General features: G+C 39.7%; 1 protein-coding gene across 1 annotated transcript; it reads right to left on the bottom strand.

Annotated features, from left to right (window-relative positions):
• Positions 1 to 1,422: 1,422 nt before the first annotated feature.
• LOC146495236 (N-terminal EF-hand calcium-binding protein 1-like) lies at positions 1,423 to 23,087 on the bottom strand. The gene is made up of 12 exons (XM_085147280.1): positions 22,798 to 23,087; positions 17,989 to 18,013; positions 12,419 to 12,527; positions 10,821 to 10,846; positions 10,490 to 10,587; positions 5,795 to 6,053; positions 5,596 to 5,675; positions 4,691 to 4,744; positions 4,479 to 4,591; positions 4,240 to 4,317; positions 3,998 to 4,089; positions 1,423 to 2,596 (listed from the first exon to the last, which is right to left on the bottom strand). Exons 1-12 carry the CDS (start codon positions 22,912 to 22,914, stop codon positions 2,568 to 2,570), a joined length of 1,080 nt encoding a protein of 359 aa, XP_085003406.1. The 5' UTR covers positions 22,915 to 23,087; the 3' UTR covers positions 1,423 to 2,567.
• Positions 23,088 to 25,126: the final 2,039 nt, after the last annotated feature.

The raw sequence follows: 25,126 nt of genomic DNA, 5'->3' as shown, positions 1-25,126 counted from the left end.
CCCTTCTCGTCATGTCTCCTTAGCCTGTTTATCCTTCTTCATCTGGTGCTCAACAGTTTTCCCCACTAATTTTTTTAATGATGTGCATGCACAGACACTTGCAAATAAGCTCCTAATTGATCAAATGACTGTGTAGTGAGACTCGGGCACATTAGCGTCAAAGACGGTCTGCTAATCGTTGCCAAACATCAAAACAGAATTCATTTACAGGCAATTAATGCACTGCCTACTTTTGCGTCTGCAGTACTGTCTAATAGATATTTGTTATCTTGTTATCTATCTCTATAGGTTTCTGTGGAGATTGAAATCCACGCTGCCTGAGTTTATGTCTGAATTCATGCCTTACAGACACAGTGGAACATATATATAGGCCACATAGCTGGTGGTTGTTCTGTCCATTGCATCTTGCAGAAGTCTTGCAGTCACCGGGGAGAAAAATAGCAGCAGGGAAGGACTGTGGCGTGAGCTCTGAAGTGAAAGAACGATTTCTTTCCAGCTGTAAAGGACGTCCTGCCGTCACCGTCTTCCTTTCCTTTAGTTTAAATCAAAAAAGGAACCTTTGCTTTTTCTCAGGAAGCAGACATCGGGTTTCATCCCATCCACCAGCAGCATAAGATTCATATTTTATTATAATCATGTGAGAAACGCAGACTTAATGTACAAGCCTTCAGTTCTTACAAATAATCTGAGTAATGCTATAATGAGAGACAACGTGCTACAATGAACCTTCTCAAAGCCAACCTGTGGATAATAAGTGTAATGCAATAAAACAGTGTCAGCTCTCAAAGGAAATCCTCCAGTGTGAGGTTTATTGTACATATCTTCAGCTTAATGATGATTAGCTCTCGAACACAAAGTGCAAACGGATCCACAACTTAAACAGCTTATTTGCTGTACGAGTCCAATGCGACCTGCTACGCGCTCTGACGAATGAAAATAGACGGTGAATGCGAGCTATTAGCTGCTTGGTGCAAAGTTGGGGCTTAAACTTCCCAGGTTGTTTCAGGTTGTGCGCCGGGGGAGGGATTTTAAAGAGTAAGAATGAGCTAATTGCCCCAGTTTCAGTGTGAGGTGGGCTTGAAATTGCTCCGCTGCTTTGTAGTTTCTCAAATGTTCTAGCTGCTGATATGACAAGCTTACATTTAAAAGATATTTCAGTCTGTCAGTCTTACTCAGGCGGGGAGAATGTAAATAATTTCCTCTTTTTTCCCATTTCTTTGATGGCTTTCTCACATGAATTCTAATGAAATGTAATGCCGAAAGTCTTTTTTTCCATTTTAAGAGCAAAGAAGAAGCTTTTATTTGCTTCTTAGGCTGTATAACACAATGGAAGGACACCTTGAGATAAAAATATATAGTGCTCGATACACGGAGTGTGCAATAACAAGCTATAATATTGACCCTTAACAAATGACGCCTCTCTCCATGTCAGCAACATGTCAAACTTTAATTCATGCCGAAAACAAACATAGCATCCACATAACTGTACAATCTACACAAAAGAAATGAGAAACACTTCAAATGAAAGATCCAGCACATTCGTTCCTCACATTATCAAAATGTAACGTACCGAATGTCTGAATATACATTTACCAGTGATTTACAACAACTACCTACAACCTACAGCTTTCAATAATTACTGTACACGGTTCAATACACAGAACAGATCCTGCCTAATTTCTGTACTCAAAATATAAACTTATATTTGTTTGTACTGTACCATTAAACTCTTCAGATTACATACTGCAAATGCAAAATAATGGCTTTTATGTTTTATATCTCGAGTGCTGCTCTTCGGTGCAGCTCGACGCCTGTTATTTCTATATTTTCAATAAACAATCTACTATAAGTATCAGTTCTTCACAATAAGGTCCATTTTTTTCTAAAGTGCAGGAGTGACACAGATGATCAGATTTCTAGATGCAGACTGTGACTGATAATTAACTATTTAATGGCTTGTCTACACCATAAGCAAAATGAGCGCTTGGTAGGAAAAGCTTTGAGGGAGACAGCAAAGCACGATACCAGAGAGAGAACAAAAGGGGAGGTTAACTCTACCACGATGTCTGTTTTCATCTGTACTGAGGGACAAGTGTTGAGCATTGATGGGTAGGATCAGTTATTGGTCATGTGTTGACAATTATAGCTACTCTAATATGAAGCTTTGAGTGGAAAAAAAGAAAACTAGCACTGAGAAATAAGACATCATGCAAATATATTATTTTTTCTCTTTTTTTATATTTGTCAGTCTATTAAATCAGCAGCAGGAAATGTGCCCGCACTGTGAAATGACCATCAGCACAGATCCTGATCACACAATAAAACGTTGCATCGCCTCAGTTCTTTCTCCCCAAGGTTTAGGTTTGTTTCACTGTGGACTGATTTAACTGACCTGCCGTCTTTTTTGTTAGAACCTTGCAGCATAGCTTCGCTGAAACAATCCTGGTCATGCCATTAGGAAAAAGTTAATATCAAATAACGAACAAAAAAAAGAAGAAGAAGACGCGATTGTACAATCGCCTTGTTCTCCTGCTTTCAGGGTGTAGGTTTACAGCAGCTCCGCTCCATCAGTTGTTGTTCATAATCCACCAAGAGGCTGTCAAATGAAGCAATAATTAGACGTCAGTGATTTATGGCCTCTGCACGAGCTAAACGCATAAGCGAAAGAGAAGCTTACAATTCATGATCTAATATGGCATGGGGTAATTTACATATTAAAGCACCAATGATTGGTTTTATTGCCATCGGGGGGCAGCAGAAACAAGCTGCAAACACAATAACAACGTGGCCAACTTGTTAACGAATAATTGGCTGCCAGCACATGCAGAGTAATAACTTGTAGTCCTGTTTCAGTTCGGTTAAGGGTAGCATTGACTCTGCTTTCCCCTCTGTTAAACCTGTGCAGGATACAGACAGTGATTATGTGAGATTTCTTTTAAGGAAAACATGGATAAATAAAATAGGAACTACAATGTTGGATGGTGATCATTATCAGACTTCTTTCAAATACTTCAATACTTAATGAGATACATTGTTGACAAATATTATTACACATGAATTACCCTAACTCTATAATTTCCTACAAAAAGAAGAATTAAGCTGATGGACAGAAAGCCTGCATTAACTATGTGGACCTAAGTATCAATATTTTTACATAAGTCAGTGCTTATTTTTTAGACTCAAAATTTAACTAAGAATAATTGACGATTAAGAATAATTATCAATTGCTAAGCTTAATTGGTTCATAAATCAGTTCTTAAAACGATTCATTAATGGCTCAGTCACACTAGAGAAAAACCTGAGGTTTCCCAGTGATTGCACTTAATTTTTTTTCATATTTGGAAACTGATTGCAAATACTTGCAGTGGACCGTAGACTGCAGGGTGACAGGGTGACAGCACAGGTCACCTTGAGGGAGGCCGTCTGTCTCCAAACAACTGCGGCCCAACTTGGACTGACTGCAATCACTCTCAGACAGATTGGCAACGGCTTGCAAATAATTGCTGTCTAGAGTTCCAACAAGCTTCCATCAGTCTGAGTCAGTCTGCACAAATAAAAACAACTCATCTTCAACATGCATCTTTGCAATAGGGGACTTGTAGTAGTAGTTAATGTTAATTTCTCTTTAATGTGACTTTCTGGTTGTTTCAGCGACAGAATGAAACAGAACTGCCAATTTATCACAGTTAATCGCTGTATTATCACAAATTGCATGCAACTGTCAAGTCGTTCCCATTCAATTGCAAATTTAATTGCAGACTGACTCTACCTCATTGCTTTTTTTCCCCCTATCTTGACACAACAAAGTTGCTTTGAAGACAGCGGTTGAGCTAGTCCCTGTCTACAAAGCGAGCAAAATCACAAGTTGATTGCAGATGGTTGCAGTAATTTTTAATTTCTCTAATGTGACTGTGCCATAAATAATTTGTGATTTCTGTTTATTAAATGAGCAGCTTTCAATGAGCTGCAATAATCAATTTGTTGTTTTGTTGTGTACCTGGGAGAAGCATGGTCGAGACCATTTCTGGCTCTTCCAGCGAGTCAATAACGCAGCCCTGGAAGGTCTTACTGATGGACGACTGCAGGTAGCTGACAGGAAGAAGGGATGAAAAGGATGAGACTGCCAATTTGCACCCAACAAGGCAGCAACACTTTAAAGTGAGTTTGTGAGCAGCTCAGTGTGCTGATCGAATTTCACTTGAGCACCGAAATTCTCAAAAGACATCCTCGGGTTCCTACCTCATCCAGGAGAGACGGTCCTGCCAAAATTCATACATGATGAAGCATGATCTGTCTGGCAAGTTCTGGACTGACACGCTAGAAATGAAAGGAGACAGAGTGAGAGAGGGAGAGAGAGAGAGAAAAGAGGGCAGTGGGGTTATCCCATGTCTGGGAAAATTGAAGCAGTTTAAAGCAGCTGCATCAAATCACAGAGAGATCCTGAGGCAAATGGCACAGAGGCAGATAAAAGGACATACTGCAGGTTGTTTGGCTGGATGGTAGTGGCATCTGTGTAGATTTTGAGAGCTTGCTGAAACTGCTCCACGTCTCTCTCCTTCACAGACATTTGTCTCTGGACCAGAAGTATGTTCTAGCGGAAATATTAAAGTGGCATCAGTGTTTCACATGCATATACATATAGTATCTATGTGCATATAGTAAATCTGTATTTGGCACACACTAGACTCACTGATTTATATGTCCCTGCCAATGTGTCTTCTTTGAGAGGTTCAAGATGTGGACTCTGAAAATGGGGTCATAAATATTTCAGTCAGCCACGAGCAGAACGAGAACCAGCAGCAGAAATGGCTCAGCCTCCAGTTACAGCCTGTCACAAACCATTGGCTTCCACAAGGAAGAGATCACCATGTTCATATGAACCCTCCTCCAGCCCTCACTTGTACTAAATTCTTGTCTGCAAACCCAGGATAAGAAAATGAACATGTTAACAGGCTATTTCAACATCCCCGAAGCACTGACATCTGTCCTACCTATATTATCACATTTAAATTCTAAATGAACTCTCACACCTCCAATCAAAATAATGGCTTCCTGTTGCAAACTATAAGTAATTCCACACCTTTGTACTTAAGCACCATTGGCTGTGAATTTAATCAGTGTTCTCCCTGATTGGAGCCCAACACATTATATATGTACTCTCAGGCTGATGTATTATGCATGCTTTCCATTGTGGGTGCAGAGTCGCTCGGGTCTGCGCTTTCTACAAACTGACTCCTCTGTCAACAAGTATCTTATGCTTCAAGCAAAATTCTTGATTTGCAAACACACAGTAGGCCTTGAATTGTGTGCTCAACATTTCTATATGTAACAGCTAAGCCTGTGGTGAACTTGGATCCTCCCAAAAGCAAACAAAGCCTTTGTGCATCTTACAATCTCTCTACCCAGCTTAGCTTCATACAGTTTATTGTTCCCTTAGGTTCAAAGCAAACCGATAAATCAAGATTTTTATTTGCTTTCCCTATGAGTTGATTCTGCTGTCAAAAATAAAATGCTAAAAATAAACCCACGACACAAGACATCAAGCACATCTTTTGAAAAATGGAAGAAAGTGACAAAAACTTCCTTTACACAAACCTCACACTCCATCTTGTCTATGAGCTGCTCCAGCTGGTTGATCTGGGAGCCCCAGTGGTTGTCTGGCTCCACACTGACCCCTGATACCAGAAACATAACATCAGCCCAGCCCACGGAGATGACAGTTCAATCTTAATTTTTTAATCAAACTTTATGAGAATGACCTCACACATCCTATTCCCGTTTCCCTGAAAAGTACCTGTGGTGAGCATGCCAGAGTAAGGGTCTGTTGGGGAGAGACACATGTTCTTCTGGATGCGTCGACCAGGCCTTTTGGCCATCCTCTGGATGGGCAGGTCAGCGGGCTTCTTCACTATCCTCCGTCCTGTGCAGCCCTGGTCGTGAACAGCCTCCATAGCGCAATCCAGCGATGACTGAAGGGACTGCAGCTGGGTGGTGGTTTCCCTCAGCAGGAAGCGTGTCACAAACTGACCCAACACTGACGAGCCCTGATACTCCTTCAAATACAAAAGAAGAAAAGGAATCAGCTGTGATAGAAGTATCATTTGTGAAACGACTGTTACCGTAGTCAAACAATTTTTTATTTGGTCTGCTCCACTGTTGTAATAGCTGGTTCAGCCAATTCAGTTTTTATCTGAACTGGTAAGCATTGAAAATTGTTTCTTTAACTATAGAATGCAATTTCTGGAGAAACAGCACTGAGCCTGTTTTTCTGCAGGGCGTGGTTTGTGGCTTGCTGCTAAAAAAGTTAGAGGTACACAGTTTGGCCAGAAAAGCTGAAGGGAGAAAGCATCTCAAAAAAATTTTATTAGGCCACAGCTCTACCTAATAAAGTGGCCACACATGCGCTTAGTAAAAGTGGCAGCAGTGAATGTAAGAAAATAGGCCATAGGTGTACCTAATAAAGTCAGAAGAGGTGTACTTAATAATGTGGCAAAAGGGGTACCCTATAAAGTGGCTGGCCATAATTATCAGGTTAGGCCATAACCTAATAAAAATAGGTTGCCGGGTAAACTATTCGTCTGAGAAGTCTTGAGTCTGTGCTTGAAAACACATGAAATATTTCTAACCATCACAGAGAGACATGATATTCAAAGTCTTATCCAATCACAGTGAGAGACGAGATTTACATTAGCCTGTCAAACGATAATAGACCAACGAAGCAGCTCATCAAGTGTCCCTGCAGTGAGTAACCATGGCGATGGCATGAGTCTGAGTAACCAAAGGAATCTGCGTTAATCTGTGCCGAGTTTCACGCAGCACTACTTTTCAGAAAAAAATCCTATAAATTCAGAATCACAAGTCATGTCAACATGATTTAAAATGTGAGAGTCCCAGGAAAATGCTCCACAGAGCTGTGGTGTGTTTGTTTCCCTAGTTTTAAAAATGTTTTTTTCTGGTTTTCACTAAAACTCCTCAAGGAATCTATGATGAGACTCGCTAAAACCTCCACATCAAAAAAGGATACATCTGCTGGCTTCCTTGTTGGAAGTGCGACATATTTCCCCTGACTTTGGGTCTAAAATGATGGCCGTAGAGTGAAAATTGTGGCCTCACCGGTAGGTTGAAAGGAAATTTCTCATTAGACTTTTTCTGTTTCTCCCACTCTGTCGATCAATTAGTCCACTCCAACTCTCTCAGTCGGTGGCTCCAAATTTTAGTGGTTACACATTCGCTGAACAAGCAAAAGCTCCCCAGTTTGCAAACCCCTAAAAGATTTGTGTCAGGAAGTGTATCCAGTGTAGAAATCTGCAAATATATGGAGCTACACGCTGTGACGATCGCTTGTGAAAAAGAAGCAGCCAAAAGCAGCGTTTGGGGATTTTTTTTGCAACTATGTTTTTAAATGATTAATAAGCTCTCACCCACCACTGAGCCAGTTTAGTGTGAGAGCTGTGTTTCTATGACAAACCAGATCTGTGCTGAGTAATATGAAAACATCATTTAGCCACCAACAACATATAGTGGGATGTGTTGCTTTGCAGCTATCTCACCAATAATGTAGCCTGGGGCTGATTTTCAGACATCTCTCTGAGCACGGTGAGCTTTAGAGCAGTGTCTGCTGCATTTTAGAAATCTATAAATATTTTCAAGCTCACTTTTTGAACACAATGACCCTCAACACACTGACCATCGCACTGTGCCGTTTCCAAATTGAGTTCAGGAGAAGTGACAGCGAGACGTGATAGATGTTGGCCAGTCTTGTTCAGATCCACGTTTCTGTACGCGTGATTTATCGGCAGAAGACGAGCTGTGCTGCACAAGTAACCTCTGTCTTTTTTTCTGTTTTTTCTTTTTGTTGAGCAGACGGATGAGCTGCAACGCCACAGTGGATGTGTTCTTTTCACCTCAGGAGATGGTAAAAATGATAAAAATAGCTGTACAATTAGTAATATGTTTGGTGTAGCAATTTATTAAGTAACCCTCGTCGTAGGGAGGGCTGAAAAACGCCTCGCCTTTTCAGGGAAAAAAAAGTGTTTTGACCAACTTGAAATATGAAAAATGCATGAGCTATAAGCACGTGTGATGCAGAGAAGAGAGATGAAAAGCCAGAAAGCAAGGCTGCGCTGAAGATGAGAGATGTAGAGAGAGAGAAAGCCGAACATCCTCCCGAGTGAATAATAAACCTGGATACTGAAAGAGGAAGAGCAAAAGAAAGAAATGCAGTCATGTGGTTGTGGTGCATTTGCGCGACGTCACGTCAGTTGGACAGCTGCGGGGTTTGTCAGCCTTAGTTACTGTCATCTACACTCCACTACTGCTCAAGCGCAGTCATCAGACACTGCAGAAGCTCCAGTGAAAATAACCTCCTGTAACTGCAGAAAGCAGCCTCATTATAAGTCCGAGTCCACGTCCATTCATACTCCACCTGATTCTCATCGTTTGCCAAATACAAAATAAATATTCACCAGTCGGCTTAACATAAAGGGCTACTCGAGATCAGTACAGACTGAGCTAAGCTATCGATTAAGTCTTAGTGGAAGTTCTCTGATGCTGCTCTCCAGTGTGCTCGCCTAACACAACAGGATTACAGCCCTACTTGTCAGGTCAGGACAATTAAATCCCTGCTACATCTCTTGCAATATTAAGCGTGCTGTTCTGCTCGAGCAGGTCTCAAAACAAGATTTTATAACTCTCTAATTAGCATTTTTCACAGTCCAAGGCTACTGTTTCTGTGAGATACTGTTTCTCTTTATCTGAAGGCACCATTCTACTTTGGGGTAGAAGTATGTGAACGAGCCAATATAATGCCATACTGGTTGCTAGATATGAAATAATAGTGTTCAAAACAAAAACAATGAAGAAATAATGTGCATTTTAATGCTGCAGCTCACTGATGTGTTTGTAAAAAAACCTAGACAGGTGGATGAACACACAGCAAGCATTATAATTCATATTTAACTGTTTCACAGTATCTTTGCCTGTGTGCTCTGTTAATTAGTTTACAACTCATTGCATGTTTTCATAATTAAATTGATTATTTTAGCCATTTTAAAACTGTCATTTTAAGCCATCTGAGCCAATAATCTGTCAAGGATGTTGTTTTTTATTTAAACTTAGTACTGCCCTTCAATTTGTAAAATCCAGGTCCCAGTAGCATATGTGATTTGCCTCTGCCACTTCTTTCTTTGCCTCCTCCATATGTGTCTTCTCCACCTCCAGTATTTCTGCACTTGCTTCAGCATCTTTTCCTGACATTCATTATCTTGATGGTCCATCATATTCTCATTGCAGATCTTTCCTTCCATTCCTCACTTGTCAATTTTCCTATTTCAGATTTTTATTTTGTCGCTTCATTTTTTTGTAGACTGTCTCCTTCCACCTTCTTCTTTTTTTATTTATTTAGGCTGTATTTAGTCGTAGCTCCATTCTTCTGCACCACATTTTCTCTCTCTGCTATCTCTTTTCAGAGGTTCTCCTCCTGAGAGCTGCATTTTGCCATCAAAGCCTTTCAGTGAGCAGAGAGACGCTCCTTCTCATGCACCAGTTCCTGTATTTTACCGTCCCTATGCCTGAGCTGGTCCTTCACTTCCTTTACCTCCTGCTGGTATTTGCTTGATAGATTTTCTCTGTGTGCCTCCAGCTGTGCACAAATAAGTGCACACATTATTATGAGGGATCAGCCTCAGCTTTACTTTCTGTTTTATACTAGTTAGACATTTCAGCCATAGTCATATATGTACGGCACTGGCCACTTTATTAGATACGCTGTTCAACTGTTCTTTATTGCAAATATTTAACCAGCCAATCACACGGATGCAACTTGCTGCATTTAGGCATGCATTCTGATGCAAACCGAGCATCAAAATGGAGAAAAAGGCGAGTAAAGTGACTTTGATTATAGCATAATTATTGGTGCCAGACAGGCTATTTCAGAAACAGCTGATTTACCTGAGAGCTTGACAGTCGCCAGCTCTCAACCCAACAGAGCACCTTTGTGATGTGTTGTAACAGGAAACAAGCATCATGGATTCAGTTCTTTACATCATTAATATTTATATATTCATCTGTGTGGCTATCTTTAATAAGTACACCAACTCTAATTTGACCATCTGCAAACGAGGTCAAAATGTTGAGGTTGCATGAAAACTACTTTACTCCCACCTTGCTGGTTACCCAGGTGATTTACAACAGCAACAGCTGCCATGTTTATCACGTCTTGTAAGAGAAAGCATCTTTTAAAGGTCTTTGAGCTCATGTTTGAAAATGTACTGTCAGAGTCACTCACGATGGGAAATATTCACTGCAACAACACACTGATCGCAAAGACCGTGGCAGCGTTTTAAACTGACAGCTGAGACAGTAACAGGAAAGTTTTAACACATCAAAGGATCAAGGATGCTTATGGATTACTGGAAAGATATTGTGCTGTTTATATGTCTTGGCATGCAAAAATCCACACAGCACAGGGGTGAAAGGAACCATAACCAACCTCTTTAGTTTTATCCATGGCCTTCAAAATGGCCACATTCAGCTTTTCCAGAGCAGACAGGACGTTGACGTATTCTCCCAGGTGTGGAGTGAAGTACTCTGGAATGGGAGAAGACCTGTTACTTATTATAATCTGGTTCGCGTTGGACTAGCACAACACAAGAGGATCAGTATCAACAAATCAGTCAGCAACACTGATGCACACACATCTTTGAGTTATTGTCACTATCAGACCAACATCAACAGCTAAAAGCTTCAAAACTTCCCCCGTTCACGATACACATGAATTTTAAAGTAAAGTCGGTAAAATAAAATAAATAAAAGATAGTTACCGGAGAGTTTGTCTATGTCCAGGTTGCTGTGAGGGAGTCACAAAGAGACAAAAGAACCATGTTAATGAAACTTGTCTATCACGCTAAGGCCTCAACTCTTCCTGTCAAAGACCAAAAAGACTCTTTTTTAATGGAGTTTGCATGTTTTTCCCATTCGCCTGAGTTCACTCCAGTTACTCTGACTTCTTCCTACATTGTAAAGTATGGTAGGAGCTGATGTTAATTCAAATAGTAGTTGGTCTCATCGTGTGCAAGTCCTTTGATGCGCTGGCATCTTATACATTCTATACATGGAGTTAGCCACCTCTTGCCCAATGCCGGGTGGAGTAGGGATACAACCTCCAAAACTCTAGCTGGATAAGCAGTTACGAGGCTTGGCCTATACTGCAAGGGGGATGATCCCCACTGACTGACTTAAGGTAACTATCATGTTTCTGTCGTTTCTTCTACTGAGACAGACACATACTCTACAGGAAGGACCAACTGTTTTTGTTGAATGGTTCTGGTTACCATCTTGGTGAGCAATTGGAGCTTTGGCACAGGGTGTAAACATGGTGACACCTCACTTAAGATGCTTAGCTTAAAAGCCCTCGGTGTGTGTGACTCTTACAGTTTGCGCAAAATCACTACTCGTCTTAATCATCTCTTAACCACAGACACGATAAACATACCTGTAGATTCTGACAATCTAAGATAATTAACACTGAACAAAATAGATTAACTGTCCACTGTTAGTGAATGTTATAAAAACACCAGGAATAAAGCAAAAATACTCCTCTTATTTATATATAGCTGTCCATACATTCGTAACTATGCTGAAAACAGAAAAAGCTGTTATCTCCTTCAGTCACCTTTCATGGATGGTTATCTGATTGTGTAACCTAAAACATTTTGTTTTGTTATAATTTGTTATAAATTTGATAATTTAGCGTTTCATTGCTATGCTGTGCAACCCTTATGCAATGAAGTTGAGTAGCATTTTCAATTCAATTCAATTCAATTCAATTTTATTTATATAGCGCCAAATCACAACAAAAGTCGCCTCAAGGCGCTTCATAGATACAGAGAAAAACCCAACAATCATATGACCCCCTATGAGCAAGCACTTTGGCGACAGTGGGAAGGAAAAACTCCCTTTTAACAGGAAGAAACCTCCGGCAGAACCAGGCTCAGGGAGGGGCGGCCATCTGCTGCGACCGGTTGGGGTGAGATAAGGAAGACATAGCAAGACATAGTAGCATCAATTAAACCACCTGAAACGTCTTCACTGTGATTGGTTGGCATATAAGTGATGCCAACAGCACAGATCTTCCATCACTATTGTTCTCTCAGACACAAAAAAAGGTTTCTTGGGTGTTTTTATACCAACAGGCATTTTACAGGTTTATATATCTTACAGACATATCTTTGCTAATGAGCTAATCAAGCAGGTTGCTGCAAGCCCTCTGGCTTTCACACAAGAATTAAGGCTTTATGAAATATTAGCATCATATTATTTGAAGCGCAGTATTGACATTTCACTGCCAGACAGCAGGAAAGCAGGAGGGGCTACAGATGGCAGCAGAATTGGAGGACATCCAAAAGGAAGATCAGCTTACTCTGTCTGCTGCCTGTCGATGGAGTAATACAGCTCCTGCATCTGCTCATCAGTGAGGATGCCATCGGTGAAATATGACTGGAACTCCTCCAAGTTCAGCTTCCCATCATCTGAAAGGAGAGATGCTTGTGAAAGTTACACCTAGCTGAAGCCTCAGTGTTTCAGCATCTGAATGAAGAGTTTGCCAATAATCGAGTGTAAAGGAACAAAGACACTTTGTCTCTGTGATGCAAACACATTAGTGATGAACTCAGAGGTGTTACTGCAAAAAAAATACTTCTGATGAACCGCCGTAGTCCTAAATTCTGTCTTGGTTTACTGTAATGTAACCCTAAAAAGGTGGTAAAACGTCCCCTTAACCATTGTTACAATAAATCATCAGGTTTTATTCTTTTAATACCGATAAGAGCTGGATTTCCAACTCTCCAGAGTAATAATAATCTAACTGAGCACCAGATTTTCTGTTCAAAAGGTGACTATTAACACTGTCTGATTTCTTCACTGAAACGAGAGAAGAAAATTGGCAAGCCAATGAACCCGCTGTTTCAAGTTCTGCAACAGTTCATTTCCATCACTCCAGTTTCTGGACAATCATCACATGAGCACAGTTTGTAACCAGTCTGATACCAACATGTTCAGCATCTGATGCCTTGTGCCGCACAGCTTGCAGGGTCCAGACCTAACCAGTAACAAGAGGTAAACGCAGAGCTCACAAACACGCCACCACCAACTTCTTTCTGTAGGCGCTGAAACCTTCAGAGACCCACATGCCAGCCCTCGCTCACAGCCCTGAGCCAGAAGTAAATCATGTCATATTTTGACTTCGCATTAGCTCGCGCTGTGGATAATTCTGCACACGATCCACTTGCGGGAAAGTCCTCCCAGCAAAATGTATCATCACTGAACATTTGTTGCAGTGTGGCTAAATAAACGCCAGCTGGAAGATGAAGCTATTAAAGGAGAAAGAATCGCAGTGAATTTCTCAAACTTTCCCTGTTAAAAAAAAATAAAAAATCTCCACAAGATGTGGGAGTAAACACAATCTGTTGCACCTCTGACTCACTCTCCAGCCTTCTCCATCGGAGTTGCTTTGGGTTTGAGATTCACACCACATTAAGGCGGCCGAGTGCAGTGCAGTTCAGATGGCGCATTATGCAAGTGCAGCTTTAAAGATCAAAGCGGCAGTGGTATAACGGCTGATCTCCTGGCTATCCGCACTGTTTATCTAGCAAACTAATAGAGTATATTCATGTACTTCATCTACAGGACTCCTGACCTGCACTCAGTTTGACTATTTAATGGGCAAAAATGAGATCTAAAGATGCTAAGTAATTATAACTGATAGCTCTTTTAGTTGTCCCCCCAAAAAGGATAATAATCAAAGGAAAGGATGGGAGAAAGTATTGGATTGGTGCATCTGGAATAATATTAGTTGATCATATCAGTGACAAATTGCTGTTTCCACCTTCAGATGTTTGATAATTTAAAAAACGACTACAAAATAGACTTCATAATTACAGATATTTTAAATGTACATGCATGTATTTCTCAAACTATAAATACATGCTGTAAATTCAACATAAAAACATAGCAGGCTATGACAGCAGTCTGCATATTTTCCTCCATAACACCCAGGAACGTGCACAAAATGCACAGCGGTGCATTGCACTAATGCACAACACAAACGTCCTTCTCTGAGGCTGCACAGTGAGAGCGGCCAAATTTCCTCTCAAGAGAATACTGTGAGTTATTTTATTATGAAGCTCGTGCAACACTTTTTCACACCGTTTAGGGTGGATCTATCTCATCATGAACGTGACTTTGTTGTAATGTGTCTTCATTTCACTGTTAGTTAAAGCTGGCTAATGTCACCTCTCAGACAGAGATTTAATTAAAAACTATTCCTGTTTTGTCAGTTTATTCCAGGGCGACAAACTAATGTCAATAAACACCTCCACAGGGAAATTTAAAGAGCTAAGACAGTTGCAGAATCTCATGACAGAAACAAAACAGCTCGCTGGCTTTAATTGTCTCACTTCACACTGACTAAAACTGCAGCTCTAACTGCAACCTAAACGACACGATCGCCCCCGTACTGGAGAGCATGTCTTTCCAGGAACACTTCCCTTGAGGAAATCCTGAACCTAAAAGGGCTAAGACTGCAGCACTGCTAAAAAGTCATAAAGCCCATCGGTGCGATTCAGTTGAAAAGCAGACGTGAGAACAGGCCGGAGAAAAAAACATCCTGTATGTCTTGCCTCAAAGAGCAAGTGTATGAAATCGATTAGAGGAGTGGAAAAATGAATGCACAGCAATATTTCCCAAAGTTCATTTTCAACCATGAATGCCAAACAATGCCAACAACAGCGGGTTTATGATATCTTTAGACTATGAATTATTGGTCATTTATTACTAAATAGACTAACTGATAGTTAATTGCAGACCTACTAGTGTATTGAATTTATTGATAGTGATTTTTGACTACATTTGCATCTCACAAACTGATACAAAGGTGATGTAGCGATACAGCGAGCGCGGCATCACTTTTGCACATCCCTGCAATTCTGCTGCTGTTGGCACCTGTCTCTCTGCTCCAGCACCAAATGCCTTAACAATTAGACAACTGCAAAAGATCATGTACTGTATGTGCAGCCAAAACCTTACAAAACACCCTCAGATATCAGCCTTTTTCATATTTTTTTAATCTACTAAATGCATTTGAAACTTGGTTTTGAAATACAAAAAGAACAAATCAACAACAAAAGGAAAAATGAATGAAAAGAAGCATAGAGAAAAATCCCTGGGTTGAGAATACACCTCATCACATAGAGCACATGTCCATGAGTTGATTTGTTTTTTCATCTCCAGACCTAATTGCTGATTTGTGCTTTTCATGCCTGTTATTGTTTTTTTTCCTGGTGATAAAAGTGAAACAAATTAGATTGCTAAATTTCCATTTTCACATTGCTGCATCCTTGAATGCACATCTCATCTCAGTCTGCAGTCACATAAACATGTTAGGGGCTAATCTCAGCAAACAGCCTGTAGATTAAAAGCATTTAGCAACTACTTCATATTTGTGCAGTTGCATTTTTGGTCTATTAAAAATGTAATTCCTGATTACAATAGCAAAGAGGAGTGTAGTGGGCTGGCAGACAGCCCTCATTAAAATCCACAGTACAAGAAGTATATCATGGCAGCCTACTCAGCACTGATTGGAAGGCGGCACTTTCCTCTTCATTGCACAGCTCAGTGAGTTTGAGGAAATAAGAGCCAAGCAGAGTTTAGCTGCAAACTGAAGATAACGAACACAAGAATGCAGCAAAGTTTTCGTTCTTTCTACAAAGAGTGTGAGCACCGGGGCGTGTCGGGCTGAAAACACAAACCACGAGGAGCAGACCTGAACCATCACAAAATGCTGTCACTGCACTGTACATTTTTATGCTCATTACATCATTTTCTGAAGAAAAAAAAAGGCAGAATTTTTGTAGTTGCACTAGCACAATGAATTTTAATTCACATATTTAAGTGCAGACATTCAGCTTTAATTCAAGGTGTTTAACAGGGTTTTGCATTTACTTTTAAGAATTGCAGTTATTTTTATTCACAGTCCCCTATTTTTGGAGGGTCTAAACTAATTGGACATGCTAATTTTGAATTTAAGGGCTGATTTTATAACTAGGATGAAAACGCCTCGCAGAGAATGAGTGCCTGACTGTCATCACATACCATGGACATCATCAAATGCTGTGTTTCTTCACTTGACATACTCTGCTAGGTCTTTACTGCAGCAGCCTTTTGTTGCTGCTTGTGTTTGGGTCTCTCTGTATTCATTTTGTATTTGATAACTGAACTGAACTGACTCTGCCTTTGAAGTATATCCCATTTCTTTTTCTTGAGAAACTCTTTTGCCGTATGCTTTTGGGTTGTTATCCTTTTGAACTGTGAAGAACTGAATGATTCGTTTTACAACATTTGAATGAATGAATCTGAGGAGAGTATAGCCCTGTACACTTCACAGTTCATCCTGCTACTTCTATCAGCAGCTACATCGTCACTTAACGCCAGTGATCCACTGGCAGTCATTCACACCACACCATAACATTGCCTACACCAGGGGTAAAGTTGTTTTTAGTATCCAAGGAAATAATTCTGTCATCATGCACTTTACTTGTCTTCTGTGGTCTTTCAGTCTGAACTGGTCAGTTAATTGGTTCCTTGAATAAATGTACCAGATTACAGATTTACCTAATAGGGTTGTGTTGGGGGGGGGGCTTAGTTACAGTGAAAAGCCACTTACGATATTATGTCATGAAACTGCTCCATGAGCCTCTGGACATGGGGGATTGTGCATTAAATTGGCTGCAGTTCCCAAATAATTGATGCATATTTCTTGTTCAACCCCTTGAATAGAAGCTTAAAGTCTGCACTTCACATTTTGAATATTTTATTTGTAATTCACTCTGGTAGTGAACAGAAGAACTACAAAAATTAGGTCTCTGTCCAACAAATTATGGACCTTACTGTACGCTCCCACCTTTGCTGCCTTCCAGCTGCTATGCTCTTCACTTATTATCACCTAACACTCAGCCTCAAAGAAGAAAAATCCACCCGCCCTTTATTTCTATTTTCATAACAGACCCAAAGAAAAAAATTCATCTTTTATGTGCCAATTTATAATTCACAAACTGAAGGGCTGTTTTCACATCTCAGTATCTTCACACGAGCTGTGGGGGCACCCCAGAAAACCTCTGCTCATGGCGGCACGTTGCATCATTAATCCTGCTCTTACGCAACACGTCCAACGTCCTCCGGAGGGAAGCGATCAGAGTCCGTAGATACTCTACACGCATTAATAACTCAACACTTTTGCATTTTACATTCCATTAAATGGAGATGCAGCGCATGAATACAAAACTGAGAACAGAAAGATTTCCCTGTTTGTCAGCTGTGTTTTTCAAGCAACACTAAATTCTCTGCGTTCTCCTAGGAGACATTAATGTGGCAAATTCCCTTTGAAGTAAAGAGGTGAAACTGCATTGCTTTAATCAAGCGAAAAAAGGGACACGTTTACGCAGAGAAAATATTGAATTCACATTTATTGCAATTCTCAGGTGAGTGTGCACCACTCGAAGTTAAAATGTGTTTTCTACAAAGGAGAGCAGAAGCAGCCAAGGCAACAGTTTTTCTATAGTTAGATCATTTGCATATGCATTACCTCACAATATGTGTTATTTATATCCATGACTATCACTGAGATGAGCAGTGCATTGCTGCTGGCAATGCACTGATATGAACAGTGGTTTTAGGGTGAACCGTAGTTCATCCTGTCAAATCCAATCTCATCACAAAACCAAAAAATAAATAAAAATGCAGCTGGACCTGACCCCAGTTATTCAAATCCTCTGCATCTCACAAGGATGGCGATACAATTAAATGATTAAATGGAAGAATAAGTTCCACCAAGGCCACTGTCTGAACAAAGCCACCAAAGCTACATCCTTCAACAAAATTTTAATTGAGTTTTAATTAAGCGTTCAATCCAATTAGATTTGCATTTTGCTTACTCACCGTTTTTGTCTGCACGGCGTAAAATCTGCAAGAAAAGAGAAAAGTTGTGTTTAGGTGTTGAGGTCCACAAGCACAATATTTTAACAATTGAGATGTGTAGCAGTAGGCTGACATTAACCGACACGAGGATTTTTGTATTTTGAAGCCATCCAGTGAGAACTTAAAGATGTATGAGGCAATTGATTTGTGTGAGATGAAACTTGGCCCATTCTTCTCTTTGTGTATGAGCAGCAAAATGTTTAAGGGGAGATGTAATTTCCTCATTTCAATAACAAAAGAGACATGAAATATCTCAGGAAATGCAATACTGACATTTGTGTGGCGCCCAGAGGAGTTTCAGAGTGAAACCTTTCATGCTTTATTTCCTCCGCAGAGGCTGTCATGCTTACAGTTTTGTGAAAAGACTGCAGAAGCAACACTCCTTTATAGTCACTATTTATACCATGAATAGTAATCCTTCTTATCTAAAGCCTTATCATCAATAACACCAAATCTTTTTTTGCTAATCAGTTACCGTGTGTGGATCAATAGAGCCCAGTGTCTGACGGATTAACCGCGTCATTACACTGGAGTGGTGAAGCCGCATCCAGCTGTCACTTTTCAAGCACATCGGAGTGTGAAGGCTTCAATACACTCTGCTGACATCGAGCATTTAAACAGAATCCCTCCTCCATTGAACACACACTCTACTGTGCAACAGTCCCAAGCTTCACTTCTTCTTTTTTTAGCATTGAAATATGTGCAACCACACATGGAAATACAACATACAAGGAAAACACAGAGTGCACAGTTCTAATAGCTTGAAAATCAATATTTGGTATGACCACCATTAATAATAATCAATATACCCTAAAGCCTTCAGGAATAGTTCTCCAGGCTTTGAGAGTGCTGTTTTTAAAATTCAGTCACAGAGCAGATAATCAGTAAGCAGGCAATCTTTGGTACATCCCCGAAAAAGGTCTAGGGGGTGAGGAGAGGTAACATAAAAGTGGAAAGAGGTCAGTTTGAAACGTTTTACCGCTGAGAGGTTAACAGAGGGAAGCATCAAGCATACTTAGCTTCAGGGAGACCCAAGGCCAACACAACAAACAAAACAGCTCTAACTTAAAGCGAAACTTAGCCACACAAAAAGACTACACTTCAACTTCCTATCACCCGAGGAAAAATAGGGGAAAAGGGTGGACATTAAAAAAATGGCAGCTCTCCCCTATAAGCTTCCTCCAGGCACTGTAACAGAAGGTAAACAAAGGTCAAACCAGCTGCAGTTTACAATCGACATCAAGCTAGCCAGCCAGAGTCCTAAGTGTTTCTAACAATCAACAGTTTCAACTGTATGACCATGAAGGGTTTGGACATGGTGTGTGCTGGATAGCTTAATGTTATAATATCTTGCATTTATTTTGAATCAGACTTAAAATCATGTTTATGTGTGATAAGAGATTTCTGAATTTGAGCAAAAGCAGGCTGTAGATTTGCAATGGCCAGATCATGAGAGGACCCAGCTACATAATAAATTATGTCATCTATATAAAATTGCATAACATTGTATAAAATATTGTATAAAATTCTGTCTCCCTATGCTCTCTCCTTTTCTCCTCACCCCAATCGGGTATGGCAGCTACTCCCTGAGCATGCTTGTACCAGAGGTTTCTTCCTGCTAAAAGGGAGTTTTTCCTTCCCACTGTCACCAAACGCTTGCTCATATGGGGGGAGTGTGGTTGTTGGGGTTTCTTTCTAATATTCTAGGATCTTGACCTTACAATATAAAGTGTCTTGAGGGCACTGTTGTTGTGAATGGCTGCAATATAAACAGAGAACTGGACTGAATTGAGTTTTCTGAAGTGGCAGAAACAATATTGTTTTTGCAGCTCTGAATATTTAGTGGAGGATATATAGACTCAGAGATTCTTTTTTTGTTACACAAAAAAAGTCCAGTAGAACTGTAGGGGTGATAAAAAAAGCCTTGCAAATATCTGACTTCCTAGTTATGTGCTGATTTTCAAAACAGGTTTTTTTTAAAGAAGGGATGGAGGCAGATGTTTTGAAGGCTTTCCGGAGATATTTGTGTAAAAATAAATCAGATTTGGCTTTTCTAATGAGTCTAATACAATACATGCATACTTTGTACTAAAAATGTTGCCAATCAGATTGATGGTTTTTGCCAACTTCCAGACTGCATCTGAAGCATTTTCTTTAGATCAAAACTAAAGAAAATGGAACAAAATGCTTAAAGATGGAATTAAAAATATGTCCTATGCTAAGCTGTCTGTTATGTGTAGACACAGGACTGGTTCATGCCTTGAGCAGGGCGCCTTTTATATGCTTAAATGAGTCACAGGTCAGTGCTGGGTGACTTAAAAAACAAACAAACTAAATTCCTCTGAAAAATGTTGGGTACAAGGACCGGACTGAAAAACCAGGAGAAATTTTGCTCAACACCACGTTTAAAAAATTACAAGAAGGTCTGGCTCATTGGCAGGAAAATATTAAAAAATGAGGGACTCAAGACTTTTGCACAGCATATACACAACAAAAACTGTACTCACGATTCAATCCAGTGACCACATTAAGGGCAATGCTTGAACCCGACTACAAATCATGTATTTGCATTTATTATTGTTGAGTCTAATACCAACACAATCATGTTGTTACATTGTGTTTTCATCAATAGGTACACTGTAGTGCCTTACATCAAAACATTAATGTAACAGGGACAAAGCATAATACAGACCTGATGTTCACTAATGATGACATGTCATTAGCTGACTGGCTAAAGGGTTACTTGCGATAAAGCTAAGATGGCATAAGGACTTGAATACAGGTCTGATGAAGTACAAGAGCTAAGATTTACTGCCCTTCTGTGGGAGGCTGGTGGAGTCGATGGTGGTGTTGTTATCCCACAGAGCCAATGAAGACATTCTAAAAGTAGCAGCGTGGATGCTACTCAGTTTAAAAAAAAATCAGTCACTGCGGTAAGCTGGTAAGTCACAGTGAGTCCTTAGTAAACTACAGAGAGCTACATCTTCTTATCTCTGTGCCATCCATTACACGGACAGCACTGAAAATAATTATTATATCAAAAAGACTAAAAAAGAGAAAACTCTGGAATGTGAAAGATTGAAGTCTGAGTCTGTTAAACCGAGTCCTTCAGTGTATCTAATTAAATAGACAAATGGTAAAAAACACAAAAAGCTCCCTGAAGCCAAACTGAGCTGTGAAGTGACTGTGCAGAAAATGAAAAGCATAGATTTAAAAGTAATATATTACGCTAATTTCTGACGGGGGTTTCAGCACTCCATTTGAGTAGCCATGCATTATTAAACCTTCAAAATAATCCGTATTTCTTTTATAGTGGATCTTGATGCTGCACCTCATGACCTCATGATTCAAATGTTTGTCCATGTTAATTATGAACATACATGCCTGGAGTAGTAATCAAGTATATTAACATGGCAGAAAATAAGGAAAAACTGAGTGAAAAATGTGTGTAACAGCATTCATTATTTGTGTGGAAGACAGTAAATAAAAAGAGGGGACTCACTGCAGGTCAATGACATGCTATTTGGAGCAGAGATGTATAGAGATCATGACAGTAAACAGAGAAAAGATGCTTTAAAATGAGATCCAACTCTTATTTCCTACAACTAGAATACATGTCATTCATAAGCCTCAGCATTAGCAATGCCCACCAGTTGGCTGCCACCTGGAAACACATCTGCGCACTGATTTGAGCAGTTATTTTAATGCTTAGTCTCAATGAAGTGTAATTTCAAGTGAGCCAAATCTAATCAAAAATACTTTTGTTAATGCAAGTTAACACAGGTGTGTGTTAATGCAGGCTTTAACCGCCTTTTCCCCACTGAAAGATTTACTTCTGCCATTGTCTTAGATTTTCATTTCAGAATTGCTGAGTCCCATGTCTCTGTTATTATATCTCTCATACTGGGTTCATTAAAGAAAACGCCTACTTGGAGGTAACGCAGTGCTGGCTCGAGAGAATGGTCGCTAACTGCGTTTAAACCAATTGTGCACTCGCTGCAGTCTGATTTCCCCGTTGCTGGCCAATGATCTGCCTTGAGGAAAGTGAATTTAATTTGCAGCCTGCTGTCAGAAAGTCTAACACTGGGAAACGATGCTGCTAATTTGCTGTCTTCTTATTTGTGGCTAACTACGGAGTCATTGTGGCACAAAACACAAAGTATTTCTTTGAGCAGCTTAGTTGGGGCACATTTCTGTAGTAGGATATTGTAATTTCCAGAGTTAAGAATTAAAAATGTAGGATCTTTTATTGTTTTTTATTATTATTTTCAGAGTGAGGGGAAAATCATATCGTGCAGTAATAACATATTTGATCTATTGCATGACCCTTAATATTTTTGTCAGAAATTTGAAATAAAAAGGCTGCACTGCATTTCTTAGCAGGTATAAGGTCAGTCCCATCAAAGAAAATATGTCAGATTGCTTCGTCCGGGATATCTGTGTTTTGTAATTGACGCAATGATGGGCATGCATTCACCTTTCTTACATAATAGTGTTGCTGCCAAACTCACATGTGAATAGTAGACTGGCATGCATTAACTCAGTATGAACCAAAGAGAAAAATAAAGAACAGTGGATTACTCATCCTGCGCTTTTGTTAAACGACCCCCAGAAGGTGGACACGAGCAGAACACGTCCAAATGCAATCACACACAACACTACTGAGAAAAATACGGGTTTTTTTATATGTATTATTAAGAAATGACATATGTGTTTCTTTTTTCTTTTTTTTTTAAATCGTCCAACTATAAAAACACACAATGTACTTACATCCTGAAATAAGGAGATCCCTTGATTGTGCTTGTGGTCAAGCTCCTGCCGCTTTCTCAAGTGTTCGTGCTTGGCAGACTGAAGACACATGGTGATGAGCTCTGTGCAGGCCAGCATCTTGCTGCTTCCCTTCAAAATTTGATGCTTTTTCGTCTTCTTCTTGTTGGTGTCTTATGGAGAGGTTGCCCTTGCCAGGGAGGATGATGATGCTGGTCCTGTGATCCAGTCAGAGATGAGCTAAACCCTGCCTGCTGCCCTCTGCCTGCAGCCCGCCGCCTGCGCGTCAACGGCAGCAGAAAAACTCCGCCTCTACGCGACCCCGAAGCAGCGATTCATAAAAGTCCGAGGAATGCATCATCTCCACCTGCTGGTGAGAGCGCACAGACGCTGTCACGTGATTGGGTAATTATAGGCTGGCTGAAGGAGGATAAAGAGAGAAAAAACAAAAAAAAGGAGCTCCTGATATATTGATTTATTACCCGCACTGTGATCAGTGATGCGTTTAAGAGAAGTGAGGAAGAGAGTCCAGGCAGGGTGGAGAGTACTGTCGTGGTAGAGGTGGGGTATCTGTGACAGAAGGATGGCAGCAAGAGCTTTTCACTCTTGCTGAGACCTGCTAGATGTGTGGTTTGGTGGAGACGGTGGCTCTAAAAAAAAAAAGACAGAACGCAGAGTCAAGGTGCCAAAAAGTGATTGTCTGCCAAAAACTGATTTCCGGTATTTGCCAAAAACTGATTGCTCGTATTTAAACTGCTATAAGTAACTTGTTGGGCTATAATATGTGAAACATATGTCAAATGCATCCCTCATGGATGACATAAAGTCATCTTGAGCCACAAACAACATTTGTGTAACAAGGTAGAAGCCGCAATCAGTTTTTGGCAGCGACTTTTATATAACCTTTATTTATGCAGTTAAAAAAAATCTCATTAACATAAAAAATGTCTTTTGTAAGAGTAAGTTGGCCAAGGGGACAGCAGAAATGGCAGCAAATATTACAATAGTTCTGTAAAAATATTTTAAGTGGGGATAAAGGACCGGATTGGTTATAATGTAAGTACAATAACACAGAGTTGTAAAGATACTTGAAAAACGGATATTTTTTTAATTCTCTATATAACCCCTTTGTAAACCCTGTTCACCGAAGTCTATTTACGAACTTACATAAAGATATTACACATAAAAAATACACAGAAACATTGGAAATCAGTTTTTGTCAGACAATCACTTTTTGGCACAACACCTGGATGGAGAGGAATAGAGATGAGTAAGCTGGGACAGCTCAGGTTGAGCGGTTTGGAGAGAAAGTTCGAGAGGCAAGGTTGAGATGGTTGGGACCATCTTAACTAAAACTAAACTTAAAACTAAATCTGAAAAAAAGTTAGTTAACTAAAATAAAAATAGGAGGTAGACTTTTGAAAAAATAAAATCTAACTAAAACGGTAAAATTTGGAAAACAAAACTAAACTCATATGAAATTACAGAGGAAATCTGCTTAGTTAGTATTTGTTAGTGTAGTTTAAACATTTTTTCTAATGACAACTTGCCTGATGAGGCATTGATGGAGGTGTTTACTGAGACTTTGGATCTCTACAAGAAGCTGTCAGCAGTTAATGGACTCTATTGTTGTTTATTATGAAATATTCTCTATGTGGTTCTTAATATGTTTAGTCTTTACTTTTTCATCTTATATTTCCTTATTATTTTGAATCTTTGTTTCTTAGTTGAATTTGCTGTTAGTATTAGAGCTTATTAGTTCCTTTCATCACTTTGTCCCCATTTCAGGTTTATTACCGTCTGTGTTTACAGTCTGTCTACAGAGTCTCCATTTGGGTCATCTCATTCAACAGTTTACGACTATAATAAGTATGAATTGAATGCTCCAATTATGTTTTTAAATAAACCTTTTAAGTGGCAGTGCAGTGCCGTTGTAAAGTAAGAAATGCCACAATTATTTGTGCTGTTTATGCTCTAGGTAGCCCTTAACACACTTTTAATGCAATCAGCCAAAATTATAATATTTCCAAAGCCTTAAATACACCAAAACCTTTTCTATAGCCAAACCATTGTTTTTATTTGTGTTCTGTAAAGTCTCTTTATAGTCACAATGGAGATAATAACACTAGCCCCCACAGTATAAACACCCAAAAATACAAGTATTTAAAGGAAAATTTAATACATTTGCAAGTAGAGCAAATAATTTGTGAAGATTTATTTTCTCTAACCTTCATCTGTTCTGTACTGTGCTGTACTGTATAAACTGTTTCTGTGTGAATACATTACAGTATCACAGAGACAACTTTTGCTATGTTTTTAAAAAAACATATAA

The sequence above is a fragment of the Neolamprologus multifasciatus genome, chromosome 20, assembly GCF_963576455.1.
Source record: "Neolamprologus multifasciatus chromosome 20, fNeoMul1.2, whole genome shotgun sequence".
NCBI lineage: Eukaryota > Metazoa > Chordata > Actinopteri > Cichliformes > Cichlidae > Neolamprologus > Neolamprologus multifasciatus.
The sequence above is the reverse complement of the archived record's forward strand: the minus strand, read 5'-3'. Positions and strand labels throughout refer to the sequence as shown.